The sequence below is a fragment of the Photinus pyralis genome, unplaced genomic scaffold (genome assembly GCF_008802855.1).
Source record: "Photinus pyralis isolate 1611_PpyrPB1 unplaced genomic scaffold, Ppyr1.3 Ppyr1.4_LG5, whole genome shotgun sequence".
Classification (NCBI taxonomy): domain Eukaryota; kingdom Metazoa; phylum Arthropoda; class Insecta; order Coleoptera; family Lampyridae; genus Photinus; species Photinus pyralis.
Genome location: NW_022170596.1, coordinates 44,364,246 through 44,386,546, shown reverse-complemented (window position 1 = coordinate 44,386,546; position 22,301 = coordinate 44,364,246). Strand labels below are relative to the sequence as shown.

Genomic DNA, 22,301 nt, shown 5'->3' with positions numbered 1-22,301 from the left:
TTATATAGGTACGAAATTTCAGCAAACTTTCTGAAACGCGAGTAAACGTGAGTGGAACATTCTTTTGTAAATAGGAGAAATAGTGTTCATATATTCATGTTGAATCCTTTGTTGAAGACGAATTCAATTGGAAGTTTTCTAAATGGTATATTATTCAAACCGTTGGAATAATTTAACAAGGCGCAAATACGAGTATAACTACAAGCAACAGCCTTTTCAAACGTAATAAATAAAATACGTCTTGCATTTTTCGTGTGCTCCCACAATTAGTAAGTGTGTCGTTTAGGTACATCCTCTGTTACTATTGTGGGAAGGGGCATGAATTTTAATAATTGTTATTAGACAAAAGGAGCAGGAGCGTCATCAAAATTTAAAGTTCTAAATAGCGAAATTTTGTTTTGATAATACTCTCATTTCAACATATTTTTGACGGAAATTACAGATCAGAAGAATTGAACGTCATACGGAGAATGGTTCGGTAGGTAGTGTACCTACAATACTGGGTTGTAAAACTTTATTGCCATAATTTTTATTGGATTTAGACAAGCCTTAACCAAACTTATGTTTTTTTTTTAATCTTAGGATTCTGTTCATTAGTTGACTGGGTATGGTACAAAACCATATAGACTAAAGGGTGGAAAAATGTTAGGTGAAAGAAAGACTAAATTGAGATGAGACCAAATTAAAAGTAGGATGCTGCAGTATGTAGAATAGAATGCAAAGTGATTACTACAGCATTTACTTTTTGCCTTTTTCATGAAGGAAATTGGCTTTAATAATTACAGACGGAAATCAAAGGGCTTTACTAGTAGTTTTAGAGAAAAGGACAGGACGGAAACGCAATCATGACAAAGGGTTTCAAACGGCGTACATTTTGTTCCATGACCTCTATCTACCTATACTTTCATTTTAATAGAAGGGGGGTAGTTTCTCGGCTGTACCTCTTATTATAATCAAATTGTGTGGGATATAAATGAAAACGTTAATTAACGAATCGATTTAATTATCTCCTATCATGTCTTGGAGCTATAATCCTTCAGAAAAGTTTCCAATCGATCTAAGAAAAGTCGACTTGCTATTATTTTTAGACGCAAACGCAATCAAATACGAGTAATACCGGTTGCTTGACTGAAGACGATAGATGAATTTAGGAATACACACAAACAAAATTGAAAAAAAAGCGCGTGAAGTCGCAACAACGTGGTGCCCGCGGTATTTTACGACGGAACGGATTGTAGCGAATAGTCCAGAAAACTCGATAGACATCAAGGCATCATTTTCTTAAATGCTACTGTTTGAAGATGTCAGGATTATACTTAAAAGTCTAGGTGACAAAAGATATTAGGTAAGGGATACAGGTAACATTCTTTCATATACAGGGTGGCATTTTGAAAACTTACCACCCCCCATGTCTTAGTAAATAAACGATATATTTTAAAAAATCAATATCCGTTTCGGTAATTCGGAGGGGGAATCACAATGACATAGTTGGCAACGCACCTCTTCCAACGCCCTGCGCCGCAGCCACCCCAACTTTTAAATCTTAAATAGTGACCCCCATCTGTGATACATCGTTGGAAAGCTCTTCCAACCATACCAAATAGCATTACATTTACGTTAGTAATTATCGTGCAAATCAAAAAAATAAACTAATACTATTTACTAAGACATGGGGGGTGGTAAGTTTTCAAATTGCCACCCTGTATAACGGTTATGGAGGTTTTCGAAAGTAATACTGTATGAGGGAAGGGGGGTTACTGAAACCTATCTCCAAAATATATTAGCTGAAATCATGTTATATAATCCAACAATGATTAAGATTGGGGTTTTTTGTTGGAATAAGGCCTAGTGCCATCACGCGGCTCTAAAAGTTTCTGCGTTTTTGTAAAGAAGTTAATCCCTAGGACCTTACATTTCATTGGTAAAATATGCGGAAGAGGGTGAAGTGAATATGACAACGGAGATGCCAACATTAGGAAACCCTGCAGTCAGTAATAACGAGCAACTGCTATTGAATAAGTGCTACTGTAACTGTATTTAATCCCAAAATGTAAAAATTAAGAACAGTTAGTGTTAGTGCGAATTAAAGTAAAAACCATCCTGTAGCATACATATTATAATATTATACCATAAGAATATGAATTACAGTAAAAAAGCGAGTCATCGGAAAACATGTTTTATTGGTAAAGGAAATACCTACTCCTCATATAAATCTTACCGAAATAAATTATGATTACGGTTTCCACTTCAGTACTAAGAATATTACCCAAGATATAAATCTACATTAGTAAAACTTTTAATATGGCGATAGAGCTATAAACAGCACTACGCCCTTTAATAACATCAAATCAAACGTGAGGGGGTAACAGAAGATATAGGGGTGCGTGGTTGAGACAGCGGCGTGCTCTGACGTCGAATGGCTTTGATTCATGGTTTGCCAGTGAATGATATAGGTTTTGTTTTTCGCATGCTATAAAATATATTTCTTATATATTAAAATACTTTTAAAACGAGATTATTGCAAAAATGAAATATATTCTGTTTTGAATAGGCAAAAGGCTTGATGTATTTTTCGCTATAGGCGAATAGGTACGCACTTCACCTTAATATATATCTTAAGGGCGGCAAGATATAAGGTCCGCTTACTAATTCATTTAAATCGTCGATATATTTTGTACAATCGTAAACATGCCGAACTCGTTTGTTTTTGACAAAACGTGATGGCATAAATCAGTGTTTTAATTACGTTCGTTTCACGTTATATTAAAACGATCTTGGAAATAGTTTACAGGGTGGATGCGGATTTATTGCTGTTAACACACATTTTACATACGGCTCGGCCTTAATTTATAACATGGAGGAGGTGAGAATGATTTATTTCTTAGATTAGCGAGCGGGCAAAATTAATTAAAAAGAAAATTAGCGAATCGTGTTGTACAGACTTAAAGTTCGCATATTTTTAATTAAAAGCATTAAAATGCATATAGCACAAAGCAAAGCATTCAGATGGGGCAATGCGCAAATTCAAAAATCGTGCAATAACTTGAAGGAGGTCGCTAACCGTGTAGAGTCTGTACGAATTCATTTGTACGTTACAAAAAATTTAATTACTTCTTAACTGCACCATTACTCCGTTTGAAGCAATAGAGATACTTCTACAAACGTTACTGCGAAAAAAATTCATGCTCTCCTCAATTTTGAGTTGGGCTATTATACCCATTCGCTAATTATGAATAAGAAAAGCATGCTAATTCTGAATAACGTATATTCTGTGTTGAAATCTCTTGAATCTTAAAGAAGGTATGAAAATAACCTTCACTTCAAGTATTTGTGTAGGCTCATTTTTTCTTGGATCTTTTCTATTATTATCATTATTACAAAATGAAGTCTAAACCAAGCAAAATTTAAATTAGTACCGACCTATTTACCTAAAGATTTCCTCCGTATGAATAACTCATCGTAAACTATGCCTCAGGATTCATTTATTTTAGATACAGTTTCCCAACTTTACAAATGTTGTAACGGGGCCCGACTAGGAAGTTTAAATTTTTCGTATTTTATATACAATGTGTACAATATTGTATTTGAAAAGGCACTGAGTATGCAAATCTCCAACTACTTTGAATACAACAATCTCTTTTACACTAAGCAATTTGGTTTTCGCAAGGGAAAAAGTACTTCAGATGCTTTGGTTGAATTTGTAAATAATACTTTGAACTGTTTCGAAGAAGGTGCCTATACAATTTCAATGTTTTTAGATTTGTCCAGGGCTTTTGATTGTATATCACACAATACATTGTTGCAAAAATTACAAATAACGTATAATTTTGACGATTTCAGTTTAAAGTTAATTTCTTCCTATTTATCTAATAGATTTCAGCACGTCTTCCACAATGGAGTATTGTCAAGTCAACTATCTGTAATTAGGGGAGTTCCCCAGGGGTCCATTCTCGGACCACTTTTGTTTTTGATTTATTTTAATAACTTCCCTAATTACATAAACATCTATGCGGATTGTATTTTATTTGCGGACGACACAACGCTCGCTATAAAACGCAAAGGGTTAAATGACATTTTGTCTGTTCACAAACAAGTTGAAACTCTGGCGTTAGAATGGTTTATACCAAACCAATTAAAGCTTAACGAAACCAAATCGGAAAACCTGATGCTAACTCTAAGACATCATGCATTTCAAAACAATGCTTCTGTAAAATTTTTAGGTGTACATATTGATCCGGTCTTAAACTTTGGAGTACATGTCGATTTTATTTGTAAAAAAATTAGCAAAAACATATTTGTGTTACGACGTTTATCCGATAATGTCTCAAGGAACGTTTTAGTGAGTGCTTATTATTCGCTAATACATTGCATATTAAGCTATGGTATCTTAGTCTGGGGAAATTGTCCTGCAGCGCGAAGAGTTTTTGGTCTCCAACGACGTGCAGTACGAATAATAAATGGTCTTGGATATAGGGATGATTGCCGAATGACTTTTATTGACCTAAAAATATTAACCTTACCATCACAATATTTGTTAGATAGTATTATGTATGCGAAAGATAATCTTCATGAATTTAAATTACAAAGTGATATACATCATCATTTCACAAGATCCCGAACTAACATAAGGCCAAACTATTGCCGTTTAGCCAAGACACAAAATGGACTAGTGTACGTCTCCCAAAAACTCTTCAATCATCTTCCAACGCAAATAAAAGAGTTGACTAGACTACAACTAAAAAAGGAATTAAAAGAAATACTATTAAAAAAAGCATATTACGCTATTGAAGAATTCAACTGTGATAATCTATCTAGTCTTATATGAAACCTGTCAATTTATTTTATTTTTCGATTTTATTTTATATACTCTTTATTTATTCCACTAAATGGTAACTCGTGCCTTGATGCGTATCAGTTTTGTATGTTCGTCCCATCATATGTCCTTTGTTTTTATATTACACCCTTGTGTCACATACCTATATGATAAGTGTAAGCGTAAGCTAAATTATTATTATTATTTTATGTAAATCAAAATTTTAATGTGTAGTGTACGTCCATATTTATATTTATTGAAAATGTGTAGTTATATCTCGAATGTTGCTGTTTTATATTTAGGTTATTTACATTGTGCATTATTGACATGTCAAAGCCACATTTGGTACTCTGACAATAAATGATTTGATTTGATTTGATTTATTTCATATGTACCGCTTTATACAAATAGTAGGCCTGAGTAAGTTAAACGGCAACAGCCATGCGAGTTTTAAATGCGTGGGTTTTGCGATAGTGCAGGCGAGTCCAAAGTAAAAATTAAATTAGTTTGAATACAGTCAAGATAAATAGAACCTTCATTTCCCGATCATTTTCTTATAACAAAAGGTAATAGTGGATTCAAGAAAACTTCAACAGTATTTCCCCAGAACATCCTATTTCTCGCTTCTATATCGTCCAGTTTTAAGGCGCGAAGCGCCGTACCGTTTTGTATCATAGGAAAACCATCGATTTTATATAGAGCTATAATTACGGTAGATAAACCGAATTTTTTTAAATTTGTATAAAAAATAAAGATCGCATCTCTTTATGAAATTGCATTGAATTTTTATTGAAAGTAATCCATACAATTTTTAAGGAATTAGTAAATTGACCGAAACGCGTAAACTTGTATCATAGGTATTCATTTACGAGTGGAATTTTGATTATTTTGGTTCTTTTAGAATCTACGTTTAAATGAGGATATTCCTCTAAATGAGTTCAATTTTGGTTAGCTATAAAATGTGTATTTCTTGTGTAAGAAAGTGCCAAGTTTTTTTATTGTTCATTGAAGTTTAAATAGGAGTAATGTAGTAGCAAACGAAACGTGGGCACAATATAGAACGTAAATTTCCAATACACATTTGAAAATTTTTAAAAATGTTTGAAAATAACTAAGATGTCACCGAAAAACTGACAATGTTATAAGTGAACGACACACATCAGTAAAAATTTAGCTGAAGGCATGATTAACTAGAGAGTGAGGGAGAGGGGGAAATTTTTTCCCATCCCTTACAAAAAAAAATGCTGTGCGGCAAATTTAGGAGTATCTTTCATAAAAAGTGAAAGACCATGGACCAATGGAAGGACGAATAAACAAAGATTTTTTTTATTGTACGCAACTCTTTCAAGAAGGAAAATTAATTTTCACTTGTAGTTACTACAGTAGTGCAAATTTAACAGAAAGCGTGGTTAAATGAAGGGGCGGGCGGCCGGACAGAGATTCTTCCATTAATTCCAAACCCATACAAGAAGGGCCCATTACAGAACATTTTAAGTTGAGAGCACCTTCGAGTGAAAAGTTATGAAAGAGGATGGGACCAATAGATGGACGGATGGACGAAAAGAAATTTCTTAATTGTACGTGACGATACCTAGTGCAAAATCTGTCTGCGGAAGATGGAAGAATGGACGAATGGAGATTTTTTAACTGTATGTGACGCATAGCAAGAAGGAAGCCATATGATATAAGGAGCTCTGTACGAGATGGATCCTTTGCAAAAAATTTGAGGTGGGGAGTACAATCCAGGAAAAAAAATGATTGCATGGCAAAATTCGGGGGCGACGGGAGAATTGATTTTATTCCAGTTGCAAGAATTAAACTATCTAAAAAATTCAAGTTGAGAGCAGTAAAAATTTATCTGTTCCTATGAGCAAGTGGAGTGGCGGTCGGACTGAATTTTTTTATTGTACACGACTACCTCGACGACTACTAAACGAAAATTTTAGTTTAAAAAGTTACCGGAATTAATGGACCAATGGGGAGACGGGTGAGCTGAAATTTGTTTTATCACAAAAATGAAAATTTTAGTTTATGGGTCGTTGTATTTTGTACGCCTTTTGTGTGCATAAGAACGGCAATCCGGTAGAAACTTTTCCGGCAAATACCGGCTCGCCGTACATAAATTCTACCTGCACTCTGCCGTTTTACAAAGTCGAATAAAATGAGTGTCTTTTGCTGCAATTACCTACTTTCAACGTATGAACAGAATATTTTGTAAGTGCAATTGCGAGTTAATTCCAAAATTGTAACGAATGCGCAATTCAATTTTGCAGCTCTGAAAACTTTTGAACTGTGCAGTACCACTCCATGATAAGAGCATTAATTTATGTACAAAAATGATTCAATTTAAATTTGTTTCTTTAGATAAACGCGCGGTCATTTGATAATTGTCTTCAAAATGCAACCAGGTGTTGATGACGCGGCGCGTTATCTTTGCACATGTTGTAGTTGTAGGTAATAATACATTTTTTAATTCAATTTAAGCATCCTTAAAGATATTCGAAGAAAGTATAGACCTTCGCTATACTCACTACGTGTACTTAGTTTAATCAAAAGATCCAAAATTACTTTCTTTGGACTTCTACGCCACGACATTTGTGGCCAAAATACCGTTTGGAACGATGACTAACATCCCAACTTTTCGGTATCATGAGCCAAAACTACGCAACTAATTAAGGAAAGTAATAACTCACCCCAAGCCCTATCATTTTGATCTCTCCAAGTGAAGAAGAACCATTTTTACCAATGACCATTGTAGGAGACCATACACTTGCACCTCACTATTCGATATCGCGCGCGTTACTGCTAATAATCGACAAATGGCGAAGTAGACCGACAAAGCGTAAGGCATTGGAGAAGTATCTAACCGAATTCCTTTGGAAAGGCACTTAGCGCGCACACTTTTATCTCTATAATTAAGTCAAATTTTGTTTACAGGCTAAAAGTGTGCTGACTAAGCGTTTCGGGTACAAATGTTCATCAGGACCCTCAATTTTGATTTTTCATCCATTTTTTCAAATGGGAGAAGTCGCCCGTTTCCCGTAGGTAAGTACTAATTTTTATTGGACGGTTCTAATTTTTGCCTGTCCGTTTTCGTTTTATCTTCGGGTCTTTTGAATTTAATTTCTTTGTTCGCTTTAACTCTTTTGAGAAAATTGTAAGAAAAATGTCACCTTCCAGTAACAAATGGGCCAAAAGTCGTGGTCTAATGGAGAGACGGACGAACGGGAAATACACCAAGAAAATGATTAATTTCCACGTCAACCGCCATTCGATAAAAAAGCCATGGGCAAACGGACGCCGAGTTTTTATTGTACGCCAATAATTACAACAAGAAACCTTTCCAAACAATTTCACCAGCAATATTATAAGAAGCAATGGACCAATGGAAGGACGACTGGATCGAGATTTTTTGTTATTGGACGCCCCTCATTACAAGATACAAGGTTTTCAAAAAATACATGCTTAACAGAAACAGTACGTACCAGTAGAAATCATGGCTGTACCTCACTGATTATATAAAGTAAGTTTTTCAGAAAATTTGAGAAAGGCACCTTCTTGTAAAAAGATAATAAATGAAATGGAACATTAGAGGAACGGTCGCACTTCATTTTATTACAATATAAAATTTAGGTCGACAGTGACCACCAATAAAAGTTGGGCATAATTCAGTAAGGGACGGGCGAACAGAAATTATTGTCCACTCTTACTGTCCAGAAACGTTACGGCAAGGGTAAGGGTAAAAGAGTGACGGATGGGCCAAATTTTCTACCACCCACACGTTAGTACCTAAGGGAGGTATTGCATTGGGGTGAAAAATGACCCTCTATACTTTTTGACGGAAATACACGTTTTGAAGCACTAGGAATCCGAGTCAAACAAAATCTCGATAGGTTCGGTCTGTCGGTCTGCCCAACAGTAGGTATTTTCACAGAACATCCAATTTCTCGCTTCTATATCTTCCAGCTTTAAGGCGCGAAGGGCCGTACCGTTTTGTATCATAGGAAAACCATGAATTTTATATAGTAGATAAAGTGGATTTTTTTAAATGTATATAAAAACTAAAGATCGCATCTCTTTAAGAAATTGCATTGAATTTTTATTGAAAGCAATCAGACAATTTTTAAGGAATTAGTAAATTGACCGAAACGAGTGAACTTGTATCATATTCATTTACGTGTCGAATTTTGATTATTTTGGTTCTTTTAGAATCTACGTTTAAATGAGGATATTCCTGTAAATGTGTTCAATTTTGGTTAGCTATAAAATGAGTATTTCTTGTGTAAGAAATTGCCAAGTTTTTTTATTGTTCATTGAAGTTTAAATAGGAGTAAGGTAGTAGCAAACGTGGGCACGATATAGAATTTAAATTTCCAGTACTGGTCATAAACATAACGAATTTGTAAATAAGAAAGATGTAAGAGAAAAAGAGGAATTGGTTATATTTTGATTTTGGTCAACATATTCAATCACTTAATAATAAGTTTGAATCTATTCATTTGTCTGCAGTTACATTACACGTCAATTTCATGCTTAATTTCAAGAAAATAAAATGGAAGGAAGTTGTTCAAATTTTATTTTTCCATTAATTTTTTGGTTACTTTTAGTTACTTTCTGTGTCACCAACTGGCTGAGAAATGCTGGTCATCAGGTTCTTATTCAGTAGGAACTGTTTTATGCAGAGATAGCATAAACTTTATAAGGGCCCTACAGACTGACGTTTTTGTACATGTTTATGTACGTGCATTCAAAACCGCTACAGTGTGTTTATTTCTTATATTAATTTAATTTTGCTTATTTCTTTTTTTTAATGTCCGATTGTAGAATTATAGAAAATACTATCCCGCGAATTCCTGCGGGAATTTTCTGCATTATTTTGTTCATTTTCGTTTAAAGCACACTAGTGCACTTACACTACTGCTACCAATCCTAACTCAACATGTGTGTACTTCCTTGAACAACACGGCCGTCTGTAGCAGCCCTTACACATTTAGATTGGTAACACCTAACACATAATACCTATAGGTACCTACTCGTATTCCAGAAATTTTACACACATATTGACAAATTTAAGTAATTCCACCCAGATGCTTTACTGTGCATAAATATGTTTCTTAAGATATCAAAAATTTCTTTTTCTTTGATTTTTTACCGCTCTGGAGGTTTTATTGATCGTTTGGTCACAATTTAAAATTTAAAATATATTGGAGTTCAAAGTTTTCGCGATTTTCCGTGTTTTCCCCTAAGGACCTTGTCAACTTACAACTACCTACTAAGTGATTCATATCTATCGATTGCACACAGCATAAACGTGCTTCATTCAACTAAAAGTTCATTGATCAATTTTGAACTCTCCAATCAAAATTACGATAGAATGGCGAATTCTTATTGGTGCATCCTTAAAGAATGCGTATGTTAGATTATCTTTTCGTTTCCTTTTTTCCTTGAAAACGCTTTTGGTGGTCGATACGTTAAGCAGCAATTATATGAATAAATTTAATCTCTGTTTAACTGCTACATTTTTAAGTCTTATTACCTTCTGGCGATTAACCAAATTTTGTGTAAGTTGTGTTAATGTTGGATCGATTTTTAACACTATTTTTCTACAGCTTGTTTGTCATGTCTGGTAGGTTTCATAGCCAAAAACGGATGCTTCTTTAAAACTTAAATGAAACCTTGAATTTACTTCCCCGAGATTCCCAGAATTCCTGAGTTTCTAAGAGTTAGTTAGGTAGTAGAGTCGTTATCTTGAGACATTCCCTATAAGGATCAATTTTATGGTTCTTTTTTGTGTAAACTAAGTATGTCTAGAGAAGGGAAGAGATTGGTTACCTACATTCGCTCGATGGGGTAAAACTGTATCATGAATCAAATTCCTTAACCAATGCTAGTGTATATTAACTCTTTTTATTGCTTTTCTTAAAAACAAAACAATAACAGCAAAAATATCTGGAAACTAAGAATGCCTAGCATGTAGATGAATCATCTACTTACAATGACTAGATATTCACATTGCTAAATAGGAACTACAAATCAGAACTATGTAACGTTTTAACAATATTCTCTAAAGCTATTCGAGCATCAGAATTCGGTAACTCGTTCAATACACGCAACGCTTCCTTTGAAAAATGTTGTTGTAAATCCTGCGCACCTTCTAAACCAGGACCACTTTGTATTTCTTGTCTAATACTGTCATAGTCAATGTTTGAGGTCATCAATTTCTCATAAAAATTAGGAAAATGATTCAAATGCACCATCACAGGTGCGCTGATTAAACTAAATGTACCCGACTGTCCTGGTAAAAATGGCTCTTGATCGATCTTCGCTTGGCAAGCAAGTGCTATATTTTTTCCAACCAAAAAACCTAACTTCTGTAGGGGTTCGGAATGTCGAGCAAGGATCAAAGCACCTCGACAGGATTTTGCTAGCAAAGTGGCGCCCCCTAAGGTGGTTCTTAGCGTCCATTCCGCGATGGGATTTCCCAAAATCTCGTGTACTTTGTGGGGTTCTGTTCCAAAATGATCAACGATTTTCAAGGCAGTTGGCGCGTTGACTGGTTTGCACGGTAATTGCGCCGCGAATTCGGTTTCAATTCCAATAAAATCGGCTTCGGCCAAATCGCGTAGTGAAGATGACATCAATTCGTTTAAATCTGAATTTTTTAGCAGGGCAAGTTCGCGAAAGCTTTTACTTAGCAAATAATCTCCACTAAGCATAGCCAACTTGTTACCGAAGTTCAGATCCGCCAACTCATCTAACATTTTCTTATCGACATTTACAACATTCTTATGAAGAATGTTACTGATGCGTATCATTTCAGTTACCTCCGCCAATGCCCTTTGACTATATAAAACTCCGGAGCTCGTATCGCGATCATATTCGGAAAAGCTTTCCTTTATACCACACGAATTCGAAACTAATAAGACGATAAGACCCCAAGAAGGCATATCGTTGTTGTTCCCCATAAATATTTTCCTGAAATTCAAGGCAGTTACCTAGGAAATCCAATTGATAAGTTCAAACCTCGCTTCCTCGATTAAAGGGTGATTCACTTTAATTAACTTCCGAATATGCTTTGCGACATTTGCTAGTTCGTCAGTAAGCAACCAGCGTAGATTTAAGAAGGAGGTAGGGTAGCCCACTACCTTTTCTGCCTCGGTAACTGCCTGTGTCAGATTTGCTTTAGCTTCTACTATGGCGGGGGAGTGATGATGGATATTTCGCAGAAACTTTGCCCGGAAAAGGCTTTGTGTATGCTTTAAGGCCATTGGTACCTAGTCAGAAAAGTTTTGCTCTTAAAATTGAAAAACGGCCAATGTAAACTGTCGCACATACTAAAAAAGTTTCAAAATTGTTATCAAGCAGCACCATGTTAAGAAAAGGTTAAGAGAAAGTACTACCATTGAATTGTAATACTTAAACGAACAAATACGTGATTATGATGATGAAAGAAATGGTGCACATTATTTAGCTATAACTATTGATAGGTACCTACTTGTAATAATGAAAGTGGTTTAGGTACTATTTGAATTAAAGAAGTCGCTAGCGACATTGCTCTCCAAGAACTGAGTGGCACATGGTTTCAGGTCTATAGCTGACTATATATTTTGTACTATCGAATCAGTCAAGAGTCAAATTATTTACAACAAAGCAGCACACGTACCTATTTAAAACAGAAGTATAATTCGCTACACTGTAATTGACATCCATTAGATTCCTCTATGGTACTATATCTACTGATAAAATCACATGGAGTGTCTTTTTTTAGTTTTGAGTGAAGTTTGTGTAGAGTATCTTAGCTAACGTAGTGTTTCCGATTAAATATTTTAAATTTTTCGCAATTTTAAAAAACAAGTTGTAAATCAGCATATGCGTGATGAAAGCGCATTTTTGGTAATGCAGATCAGTATTTCATTAGCAAAGTTTAAAATTATCGATCTCACGAGTAATCTAACTCAAAATAGACTAGAGCCTGCACATCTACACTACATCAAAAAGCTTTTAGTGACAATTTGAAGTATCTAGCTATTGTAATTGCCGAGATCTCAGTCAGACAGCCAGCCAATCATAACGAATATAATAGCGTATCTTTTTCCAAAAATGCACCGTTAAGAGATAAGGCATTTCGAAGAATTGCGTGTTTCATTGGAGACGAGGAGACGTTTGGTGCATTCAGGCGTTGATTGGCGATTGATTTAAAAATTCTTGAGGAAGTTTATTTGATGGTGCAAGTGTCCTTAAATACGAGAGACGACTGAACGACGCAGCTGCTGCTAGTTTTCGTAACGGTTGAAAAGCGTATACATTTTTTTACGCTATATCTCGGGCAGTCAGCCCTATCTGTTTTATTGAAGACTCCGTTCGTCATTTCTGTAATAAATTTGTGCAGAAGCAAGTTAACTAAGTGGTATAAAAGTTGAACGTGTTTCGTCCGTCTACGGAAATGGTTTCGTAGAGTTGAAAAAGCAAGCAGTTGTTGTATGGCGGGGCCTTTTGTTTAGGGTCTCTTATTATTAAGTTTCTACCGTCCGAATAACTACCGAAAATGTGTAGGTACATTTTATTCATCAAGCCAGTTATGTTTGTCCTCCAATCTTATGTTATAAAACAAAGTGAAGCTCCGAAGCTGTCAGCGTTTGTGTTGTCCAAACAGATTTGAATTTTTTTTAAGTTATTTTATTAATCGACGTCTTCTTTCTTTAAGGGATTTTGTTTTTTGTCTTTCATGTGATTCGGAATAAATTTTGTCATTTTCAATTAATTGTTTATTTGAACCCATTGTGCGGCCCAGATAGTTTTTCATATTTTTCTATTTGTACCCAAGATTTATGTCAGGTGTTCATGAAAATTCGTGTAATAAATTGTTTGTAATTTTCTAAAGTTGATCGCAGCCACCGAGCCTCTCAAATTGAGACTTTCTTTATAGCAGATGCAGGAAGTGTCCGAGGAGAGATTATAAAATTCTAAGTTTCAATTTTCATTTGTTCTGAGCTAGCTGGATAAATGATTTGTGGGTGGCGTAGTGACCGCATGCCATTGCACACGACAATACCTATATTGACAGGTCTAATAACGGGACAATGTCAAATGAAAAGATACTTGCACAAAATGGACCTTAAAGTAGATCCTTAGGGTGTGCACTGTGCCATTGTGAGGTGTATAAGTAATACATCAGAGCACAAGTTCTTGGGGAGAAGGAAGATGCGCCCAGGAATGCTTCACAATCTTAAGGGAGTGAGGATAAAGATAGAGAGGGACTAAACTTTGATACCAACTCTGAGTTTAAATATGTCTAATGTGACTGTCCTATGTAGAGCTATTGTGGGTGTGATTGGAACTAACCACATAAACTCAGATGCCTGAGAAGTTGGTAGGTCATTTGTTAAGACTACTATTACTACAAAAAGGAGGTGAAAGTGAGAATGACTAAAACATGTACCTAATGAACTATTTTAACATGCAACTTAAATCAATGAAAAATGCATCTTCCCTGAAAAGCACCTTTCTTCTTTGAAAACCATGTTGACATTATCAACTTGTAGGCGTGGTTTTTCGCTAAATGTGTGATAAACATGCATAGAATCATTTGTCACAATTTTAAAGTGAATCATAATATTATGTAAACAAACACATTGCAAATGGGTTACCTAAAAAAATTAAGTCAAGACTGAAATATTAATTACATTAATTTTAATTAAGGGTAGTCTTGACTTAATTTTTTAGGCAACCCATCTGCAATGTGTTTGCCTACACATTAAGATTGCTAAAAAATGTATTTCACTTGGTAAACAGATGGGCGAAGGTTGACTTGATGTGGGATCTTAAGACTATTATTAATACACAACTGCATTAAACATCAAACACATTGTTTTTTTTGCTATCTGTTTTAGACAACAGTTTTTAGTAGGTATAATTAGAATTACAATTTGCAAAACACATACAGTTATGTCCGACAGTCTGGTCACCCTTCTTAATTTTGGTCATGATGTGTATTTATTTCGAAATTGACATGGCTAATGTGGGCCAAACGTTTGATACAAACTTCCAAGTTCCAGTATTCCAAAACATGTTTAAGGACACCATCATTGTCAAGGCACCAGATTCTGTGTGAAATTTTCCAAAGCATAGGCAGTGTAGGTAATTTCCTGAATGCCTCTCAAAGAGCCTGCTTGAACTCTTCATTTATCTGGTATCATTTCATATTGCTTAGTTGTTTCCTACAAGGAACTGTCGCATGATGTAAGATCTGGACAAAACAAAGGAGTGACAACACTTTCGGACCTTACTGTATAATAAATAAGTATAAAATGCATTAACATTTGTTATTACTAAAGTACTAAGTAAGCATACAAGCAGTTGGAAAACGTGAATAAGTGCTTTGAAAATCATAACACATCGGCAGAAAGAATATGATTCTATTTGTTAAACATAGAGCAACTTCATCATAGAACACAAGCCATGCAACGAGCATGAATAAATGGCAGAAGATAAATCGTGCAACAGCTACTGCTACTGATTCCAACAATCTAACCTAAAACGAAAAAACTTCTGATAAAGGGTATGATACTAATTTACTAAAAAAAATGGAAAGATACTTACCAAAACTAAATGAAGACTTAATTGTTCCCACGATATCACATGATGGCAATTACTAGCATGCAACAAGGTTAAGATAGTAACCTTGTAAGTCTCTAGACTGGGCTTGTACTTTCTTTATTCAGACGATGACCATGCAAGGCAATATAGTCAATTTTGTGTTAATGCGCCATTTCTCATTTAAGGGGGTTCTATGCATTGAAATATGAGATTCTATTACAGTCTAGAATTCTATGCCCAGACCAAAAAATATTTGATTTTGAGGTTCTGTACGTTTGGCTGTGTCTCTTCTTCTGGAACGTGATATTGAACTCCAAGTGGCTACATATTATACAATACATACAGTCACTGACTTATTTAATGTCCCTCGAACACATAGAGTTTTCTTTTAATGCGATTTTTAAGTGGAAGGGATGTTGTTCGTTGTAATTTATCCGCGAACGCGGGTGGCAAATTCACACAGGTTTATTTTTTACTATATACACAAATAATTGGAAAAGCCTGAAAAAATATTATTTAATTTTCATAAAAAATACAAAAGTACAAAAAAACAATTGTTGTTGGTTCTTAATGTTTTGTACAATCATACAAACAAGTCAATACTATGCAGAATAGTACATGTAATTTAGTATAACGCAGATAGAAAACGTATAGAAAACCGTATACCTATAAGAAAAAATTAAATAACAAAGATAAACATTGTAATGTAAAAACAACAACCCTCAACCACTCTTAATAATCTATGTATAGAATTGTTAAATAAAGCTACATTGCTAAAATCTTATATATAAAAAGAAATTTTCAATATAAAGCAATAATGCATTAAAAAAGCTATTCATTTGCTAGAGTGAAAAGCAGAAAAAAATAAAAGTTTCTTCAATGTAAATCTGAAGGGGTAGTGCATTGTTTCCTGACAAAACCAGCGCAGTATAAACAAAGCAACAAATCAAAAGATAAAAAACAATAAATAAAAGTCTTAATATGAGCAATGAGTCTAAATATCACGTATTGCTGCAATAATGTTCCCCAACGCTGTACGGGCGTCAGATGGTGGTAATTGATTTAAAACATCTAGTGCAGCTTGTGAATGCTCCCTTTGCAACTTCTGTGTAAGATCCAAACCGGGACCGTTCAAAACTTCTTTGCGAATTTTGTCATAGTCCACATCATGAACGTCAATTTCACCCTTCTCAATCTCCTCATAAAAACTGGGATCATGCTGTAAATGAAACATAACTGGTGCGCACACAAGGCTAAAAGGTTCCGTGCTACCAGGAGCGAAAGGCTCACGATCCAAACACGCCTGCCACGCTAATGCCAGATGTTTACCGAATAAGTATCCCTGTTCCTGAACTTCATAGGAATGCCCGGCCAATTTCAAAGTTCCCTGACAAGACTTGCCCAACAAACTACCGGCACTTAAAACGTGCCGTAACGTCCACTCAGCCTGTGCGTTACCCAAAGCCTCGCTTACAAGTAAAGGCTCCAAACCGACATCATTCAACGGCTTGTACTCAATGTACGGCAGAGGCCGCGCTGGTAACGGATTATTTTGCTTATCGCGCGGTCCCACAAATTCGGCCTCCGCCAAATCTCGAACGGCAGAACTCATCAGGCTTACCAATTCTTGGTTGCGTAAGACACCCAATTCGGCGCAACAATTACCAAGTAAATAGTCTCCCATTAGAAGCGCTATTTTATTACCAAACATCATATCGCTTGTATCTTCTTTCGTTTCGTCCCCTTGCAAGTTTACCAACCCTTTGTGAGCCAAATGGCTTGTGCGTATCATTTCTGTCACTTCCGCAAGAGCGCGCTGACTATGTAGGACCCCTGCAGCTTTATCCTGCTCCAAATCGGGAAGGTCAGGAGCATGGCCGGCGGCTTTCGAAACAAGAAGTACAATCAACCCCCAAGCTTGCATATTATTTTTGCCATTGTATAATAAGCTCCTAAAAAATTGTGTGAAGTGCAAAATTAAATGTTTGCAATCGTCTTACTTGCCGGTTTTAAGTAGCGGATGATTCGAACCTACTAGTTTCCTCAAATGCAATGCGACATTTGCGATTTCGTCACTTAACAGCCACCTGAGGCTTAAAAACGAAGTTGGATAGCCGACAATCTTCTCTGCCTCGGTAACGGCCCGATTCCAGTCAGGTTTTTGATATTGGGCTACTTTTGCAAGATTCACATTGCCAGTGCTAATTTTGCGGGTTTGACATTGATTACGATTTGCACACACCCCTCCGAGTGGTAGCAAACTTTTATGAATAAATTGCAGGGGAAGTTTTGATAAATGCATTGCTTAAAGGAAAGGAGGTTTCCCCCAAAACTAAAATAAGAAACATGAAACTTAGAGAAAGTTGACCCACATCTTCCTTCATTAAATATTTGGTGTAACCTCCTTCCAGTGCCTTTGGAGGTGGATTATTGCGTTATGTGGGGAAAACTACGAACGATTTCATTGTTGTATTCACGAATATTACGTCATAACATAACAGGAAAAATGCATGGAAATATGATTTGACTCTTGCTTCGAGGGGCGAATCGATAGATTTTAAAATTTTGAGGTTAACAGCTCAGGATCAGTGACTCTTATACAGCTATGGAGTTCTATACAGGGGCGCTATTAATGATGGAACCAAAGCACTCACGCTCAAAACGTTTTTTGCACTCCTTGGTTTAAATCGCGTTTTCCCAATAAAGCACGAACGTCGGGAACATCAATTGTACAATTGACTATCTACTTTCGCGCACTAGTGCCTAAAAATTCAACGAAATTATCTATTTAGTGATGATCATAAACTAATAAGTAGTATGATGGAAGAGTAATAAAGAAAATATAAATACACTTTACATCATTTCCTGTAGTACAAGGGCAAAAATAAGCTTAAACCAGAAGTTTTGAACAATAAATTGACATCTTAAATTTCTAGATTTCTACTTTATCGGCATAGAGGACTAGATTTTTTCAAAAGAATTATAATGTCGCAAAAATCTCGCGAAAAGAATTTGAATTTATATAAATTCGATTTAACTAATCCGTGCAAAAAATAGAATACATGTTACGTGCGTGAACAGTATTTGCTTGATTCGCGCTAGATGCGTCGCACTCGCGCCGCCAAACTTCGCGCTCATCTGCAAAATAACTGTTCCCGCACTCATAATTGCTTTGCAAAACACTTCCACAACGAAGTGAACTAGCACCCTGTATATAAAATATCTGTGAAGTGTCTACCACAGCGTCAGGGAGTAATGCTGGGTTACTAATTTCACAGTTGTTATGCTGTTTTATAAAAAGGAATGGTGTTTTTAGAGAGATGTTTAAAATACGAATCAAAAGTAAACCCACTCAGGCTTTACTTACGAAATGGTTTTAAAGATTCTTTAAGGATATACGTGAAAGGCGGTGCGGGTGGGAATGGTTATCCCAAGTATGTTATGTTTTGGAATGTTCAGGATTCTCAATGACCTTCCTTAGATTTGGGGGTGTTGGTGGACAGGGAGGAAGCGTTGTTGCTGTGGGACGAGAGCATATTACACTAGAAGATCTGTGCAGATGCAATCAGTCGAGGCGTTTCATAGCAAAGAATGGCACACATAGTACGCATAATTTTATACTGGGCCCTCCCGGAGAGAGTTTAAAATTTGAAGTTCCTCTGGGTGTAACAATTTATACTGACGAAGGCAAAAAACTAGGCGAAGTAAATAAGGAAGGGGATGAAGTCATTGTAGCGAATGGAGGAAAAGGTGGACATCCTAAGAATGGGTTTTTGGGTATCAAAGGGCAAGCTTATAACGTCAAATTAGATTTAAAATTGATAGCCGATGTCGGTCTGGTCGGATTTCCAAATGCTGGAAAAAGTACATTATTGAAAGCTATTTCCCATGCCAAGCCAAAAATTGCAAGTTACCCTTGTACGTAATGCTTTAAATTGTTCCAAAGTCTTATACTCATTTTTAGTTACGACAATTCGACCAAACATTGGAATAATTTCATACCCAGACTTTCGACAAATATCAGTGGCCGATTTACCTGGTCTTATTGAAGGTGCACATGCGAATAGAGGAATGGGTCATGAGTTTTTAAGGCATGTTGAAAGAACACAACTTTTACTTGTTATGGCAGATATAAATGGATTTCGGTTAGGGTACCAATATGTCCATAGGAATTGTTTGGACACCATCGTCTTATTGAATAAGGTACCTATTTGTTGCTATATTAGAGTGTGTACAATTCAAAACATTTGTAGGAATTAGAACTTTATAATCCTGACTTATTAAGTAAACCTAAATTAATGGTCATAAATAAAATGGACACAGTTACGGATCACCAACACTTCCATAATGTACGAGACAAAATCTTAAATATATCAGGTCAGTATTGTCTTATAGTTGACCTTGTCTTAAGTGCATGTATGCAGATGTATTGAAGAGTTACCCTGAAGAAATGAGGCCAGAAATTCCTTTTGTATTTGATGATATTATGGCTATATCCGCTAAGGAAAGTGTGGATGATGTTAATTTACTTAAGAACAAAATTAGACATTTGCTAGATGTTCATAATGAAATTAAAAAGAAGAAGGAACTGGAGGAAAAAGCAGAATTTATAGCCAATCTAAGACACAATTTAGGTGAAAGAGGACCGCTAGTTGTCTAATTTGTATTTAAACTTCAACCATTGTTTTGTAATACATCTTTTTTAACATTTTCGTTTTGATTCACTAATCCAGTTAGTTTAATCCACTTTGGCTTTATATTGGCCAATTCGACATCTTTTCTTACATCTTCTCCCAACGGACTAGACTTTTCAATTGTGATTGAGTCTAAATCTGTTGTTATTCCCTTGTTTGCTCTCCATCTAAAAATTAAAAAATCGTGTTCTCCAACTATACTTATGGATACTATAGGGATTGAGAAGTTTTGTTATATTTTGACAGCTTGAAAAGCCAAAGGTTTATGCTTAATAGAGTCGTTACAAAACTAAGAGCAGTACAATGTACTTCCAGTCTGTTACACAATTTTAAGTAGTAAACACGTAATATATAACCATTTATACCTGTTTGCCCTCAAAGCTGTAAAAATAATACGATTGCTCAACTCCTTTAGAGCAGTAGGTATAGGATTAGATCGGCATATATGACTGCCACTTACAAGCTAACCAGATTCTTATTCAATGTTATAAGACAATTGTACCACAAAATCACCTTTCAATTCCATTCCAAGCAATCATCACTCCATTGTCTGTACAAAGCTTATGTGGGGGCCGTGCCAATTTGTATTCCATTCCATCACACAAAACTTGTAAGCCTGCTGCTACAAAATTATTACAAGCAACTCCTCCAGACACAACCTACAATCACGCATTAGCATCTCACTTCATTAATTTAAGTTATACCAAAGTTCTACGATCAGAAGGTATCAAATGTTTCAAAGCTGCATACTCCATACCTCTCTGAACACGATGGCACAAGTGTCTAGTCATAACCAACAGTAAACCGGCACATAAATTATTTACACCCGGAATAATAGCGTCTGGTGAAAGCCCTACCATACACAATTACGGAATGAAAATAATCGGACGTACCTACCATGTTTCCTCTCCTGCGCCAAAATATGTCGTACACATTGGTTTTTATTCCCAGCAAAACTAAAATTACAATCCCTATACCGTAAAAGTGTAGGTGTGAAATTAAATTCCAACGGATTTGTTGCTTTCGATGCTGCACACTCTATCGCTTGCCCTCCGGACATTTCGGAATATTCGAGAATATCTTTTAATTTCAGCCTCCTTGCCATCTAAAAATGAAATGATATATGCAATTTGTCGGTAACAGCATTAAAAACCTTGTCAAAAACTTCACCTGGGGCATCATCGAAGCTTTGCCCCATCAACAAAAATTTGTCTACATCCTGAGCTATGGCTAGCAGGCAATGTCCGCCGCTTATTAATAATACTAGGAAAGGAAATTCGATCGTACTGTCGTGCATACGAGCTGTTAAGGCATGCGCCTCCATGTGATGTATGGGAATAAATGGTTTATTGTACGTCCTGCACAAATGTTTCCCATATTTTGTCCCAATTGTTAAAGACAGTGGTAGACCTAAGTAAGTAATTATCACTAACAAACGTAAGTTTTTGGCGTTAAGTACCAGGTTTAACAGTTGTTGCTATAGCATCCACTTCGTTACAACTTAAATTGGCTTCTTTCAGTGCATCAGCCACAACATTCTCTATGTTTTTACGGTGTAAATCTTGAGCAATAGGGGGTATAATACCGCCATGCCTAAAGTAAACCCGAAATAAGCCTCCCTTATCTGAATTAAATGTTCATACTTCAAATGAATTAAATGTTGTGAATTTAAGGCTTCGCCTAAAATGTTTCCTTCTGTATCCACAACGGCACATCCAGTGTCATCGCACGAAGTTTCAATTCCAAGTATTACACCGCGTTTAATATTAGAATATCTTCTAGAATTGTTACAAATTAATTTTAGTAACTGTGTCATGCTCTTTGCTCATAAATTAAAATTGAATTTGTTTATGTATAAAAGAATATAAATTTGAATAAATAGAAAAGTAAGGTTATGCTCTGATGTGTTGTGGTTACTCTCCGTCATCTTAACAAGGTGCGTTCAATTTTCTGTTTCAGGAGTGCACAGAGCGGAGGGTGGAACAGATTTCGTGATCACTCAACAACACCTAAAATATTTTAGGTGTTGTTGGATCACTGCTGTACACTAAACGAACGGCATGAAGCGGATTTAGATTAGCCTCAAACGTGTGCAGCAGTAATAGATAACAAAAAGAAAATGCTTAGGCTGTAATCCCTCATTAGCGTGCAAATTTGGTATTTGTTTATTCGGATGACGATGACACAAAGGCAAATTT

The 22,301-nt window shown here is 35.7% G+C and overlaps 5 protein-coding genes across 6 annotated transcripts in view; 1 reads left to right on the top strand and 4 right to left on the bottom strand.

The window, feature by feature from the left end:
• Positions 1–7,600, bottom strand: part of LOC116172205 (cell adhesion molecule 2-like) — a 124,136-nt gene extending 116,536 nt beyond the window's left edge. Inside the window, exon 1 of one of the 2 annotated variants that reach the window (XM_031489367.1) lies at positions 7,507–7,600. In XM_031489367.1, the coding sequence (XP_031345227.1) occupies positions 7,507–7,566 (60 nt within the window). In that variant the 5' untranslated portion in view covers positions 7,567–7,600. The remainder of the gene's footprint in view (positions 1–7,506) is intronic. The other variant, XM_031489364.1, reaches the window with a different exon arrangement.
• Positions 7,601–10,700: 3,100 nt separating this feature from the next.
• Positions 10,701–15,702, bottom strand: LOC116170977 (decaprenyl-diphosphate synthase subunit 2-like). Its single transcript, XM_031487574.1, has 3 exons — positions 15,413–15,702; positions 11,837–12,087; positions 10,701–11,788 (listed from the first exon to the last, which is right to left on the bottom strand). Exons 2-3 carry the CDS (start codon positions 12,079–12,081, stop codon positions 10,840–10,842), a joined length of 1,194 nt encoding a protein of 397 aa, XP_031343434.1. The 5' UTR covers positions 12,082–12,087; positions 15,413–15,702; the 3' UTR covers positions 10,701–10,839.
• Positions 15,703–15,910: 208 nt separating this feature from the next.
• On the bottom strand, positions 15,911–18,211 carry LOC116170976 (decaprenyl-diphosphate synthase subunit 2-like). Its single transcript, XM_031487573.1, has 2 exons — positions 17,410–18,211; positions 15,911–17,361 (listed from the first exon to the last, which is right to left on the bottom strand). The coding sequence occupies exons 1-2, from the start codon at positions 17,709–17,711 to the stop codon at positions 16,404–16,406; spliced, it is 1,260 nt and encodes a 419-aa protein (XP_031343433.1). The 5' UTR covers positions 17,712–18,211; the 3' UTR covers positions 15,911–16,403.
• A 481-nt stretch (positions 18,212–18,692) lies between these two features.
• On the top strand, positions 18,693–20,119 carry LOC116171840 (GTP-binding protein 10 homolog). Its single transcript, XM_031488846.1, has 5 exons — positions 18,693–18,843; positions 18,891–19,327; positions 19,374–19,612; positions 19,663–19,786; positions 19,834–20,119. Exons 1-5 carry the CDS (start codon positions 18,713–18,715, stop codon positions 20,067–20,069), a joined length of 1,167 nt encoding a protein of 388 aa, XP_031344706.1. The 5' UTR covers positions 18,693–18,712; the 3' UTR covers positions 20,070–20,119.
• LOC116171839 (probable tRNA N6-adenosine threonylcarbamoyltransferase, mitochondrial) lies at positions 20,058–22,248 on the bottom strand. Its single transcript, XM_031488845.1, has 7 exons — positions 21,747–22,248; positions 21,563–21,696; positions 21,257–21,513; positions 21,001–21,208; positions 20,808–20,956; positions 20,617–20,762; positions 20,058–20,270 (listed from the first exon to the last, which is right to left on the bottom strand). Exons 1-7 carry the CDS (start codon positions 21,917–21,919, stop codon positions 20,084–20,086), a joined length of 1,254 nt encoding a protein of 417 aa, XP_031344705.1. The 5' UTR covers positions 21,920–22,248; the 3' UTR covers positions 20,058–20,083.
• Positions 22,249–22,301: the final 53 nt, after the last annotated feature.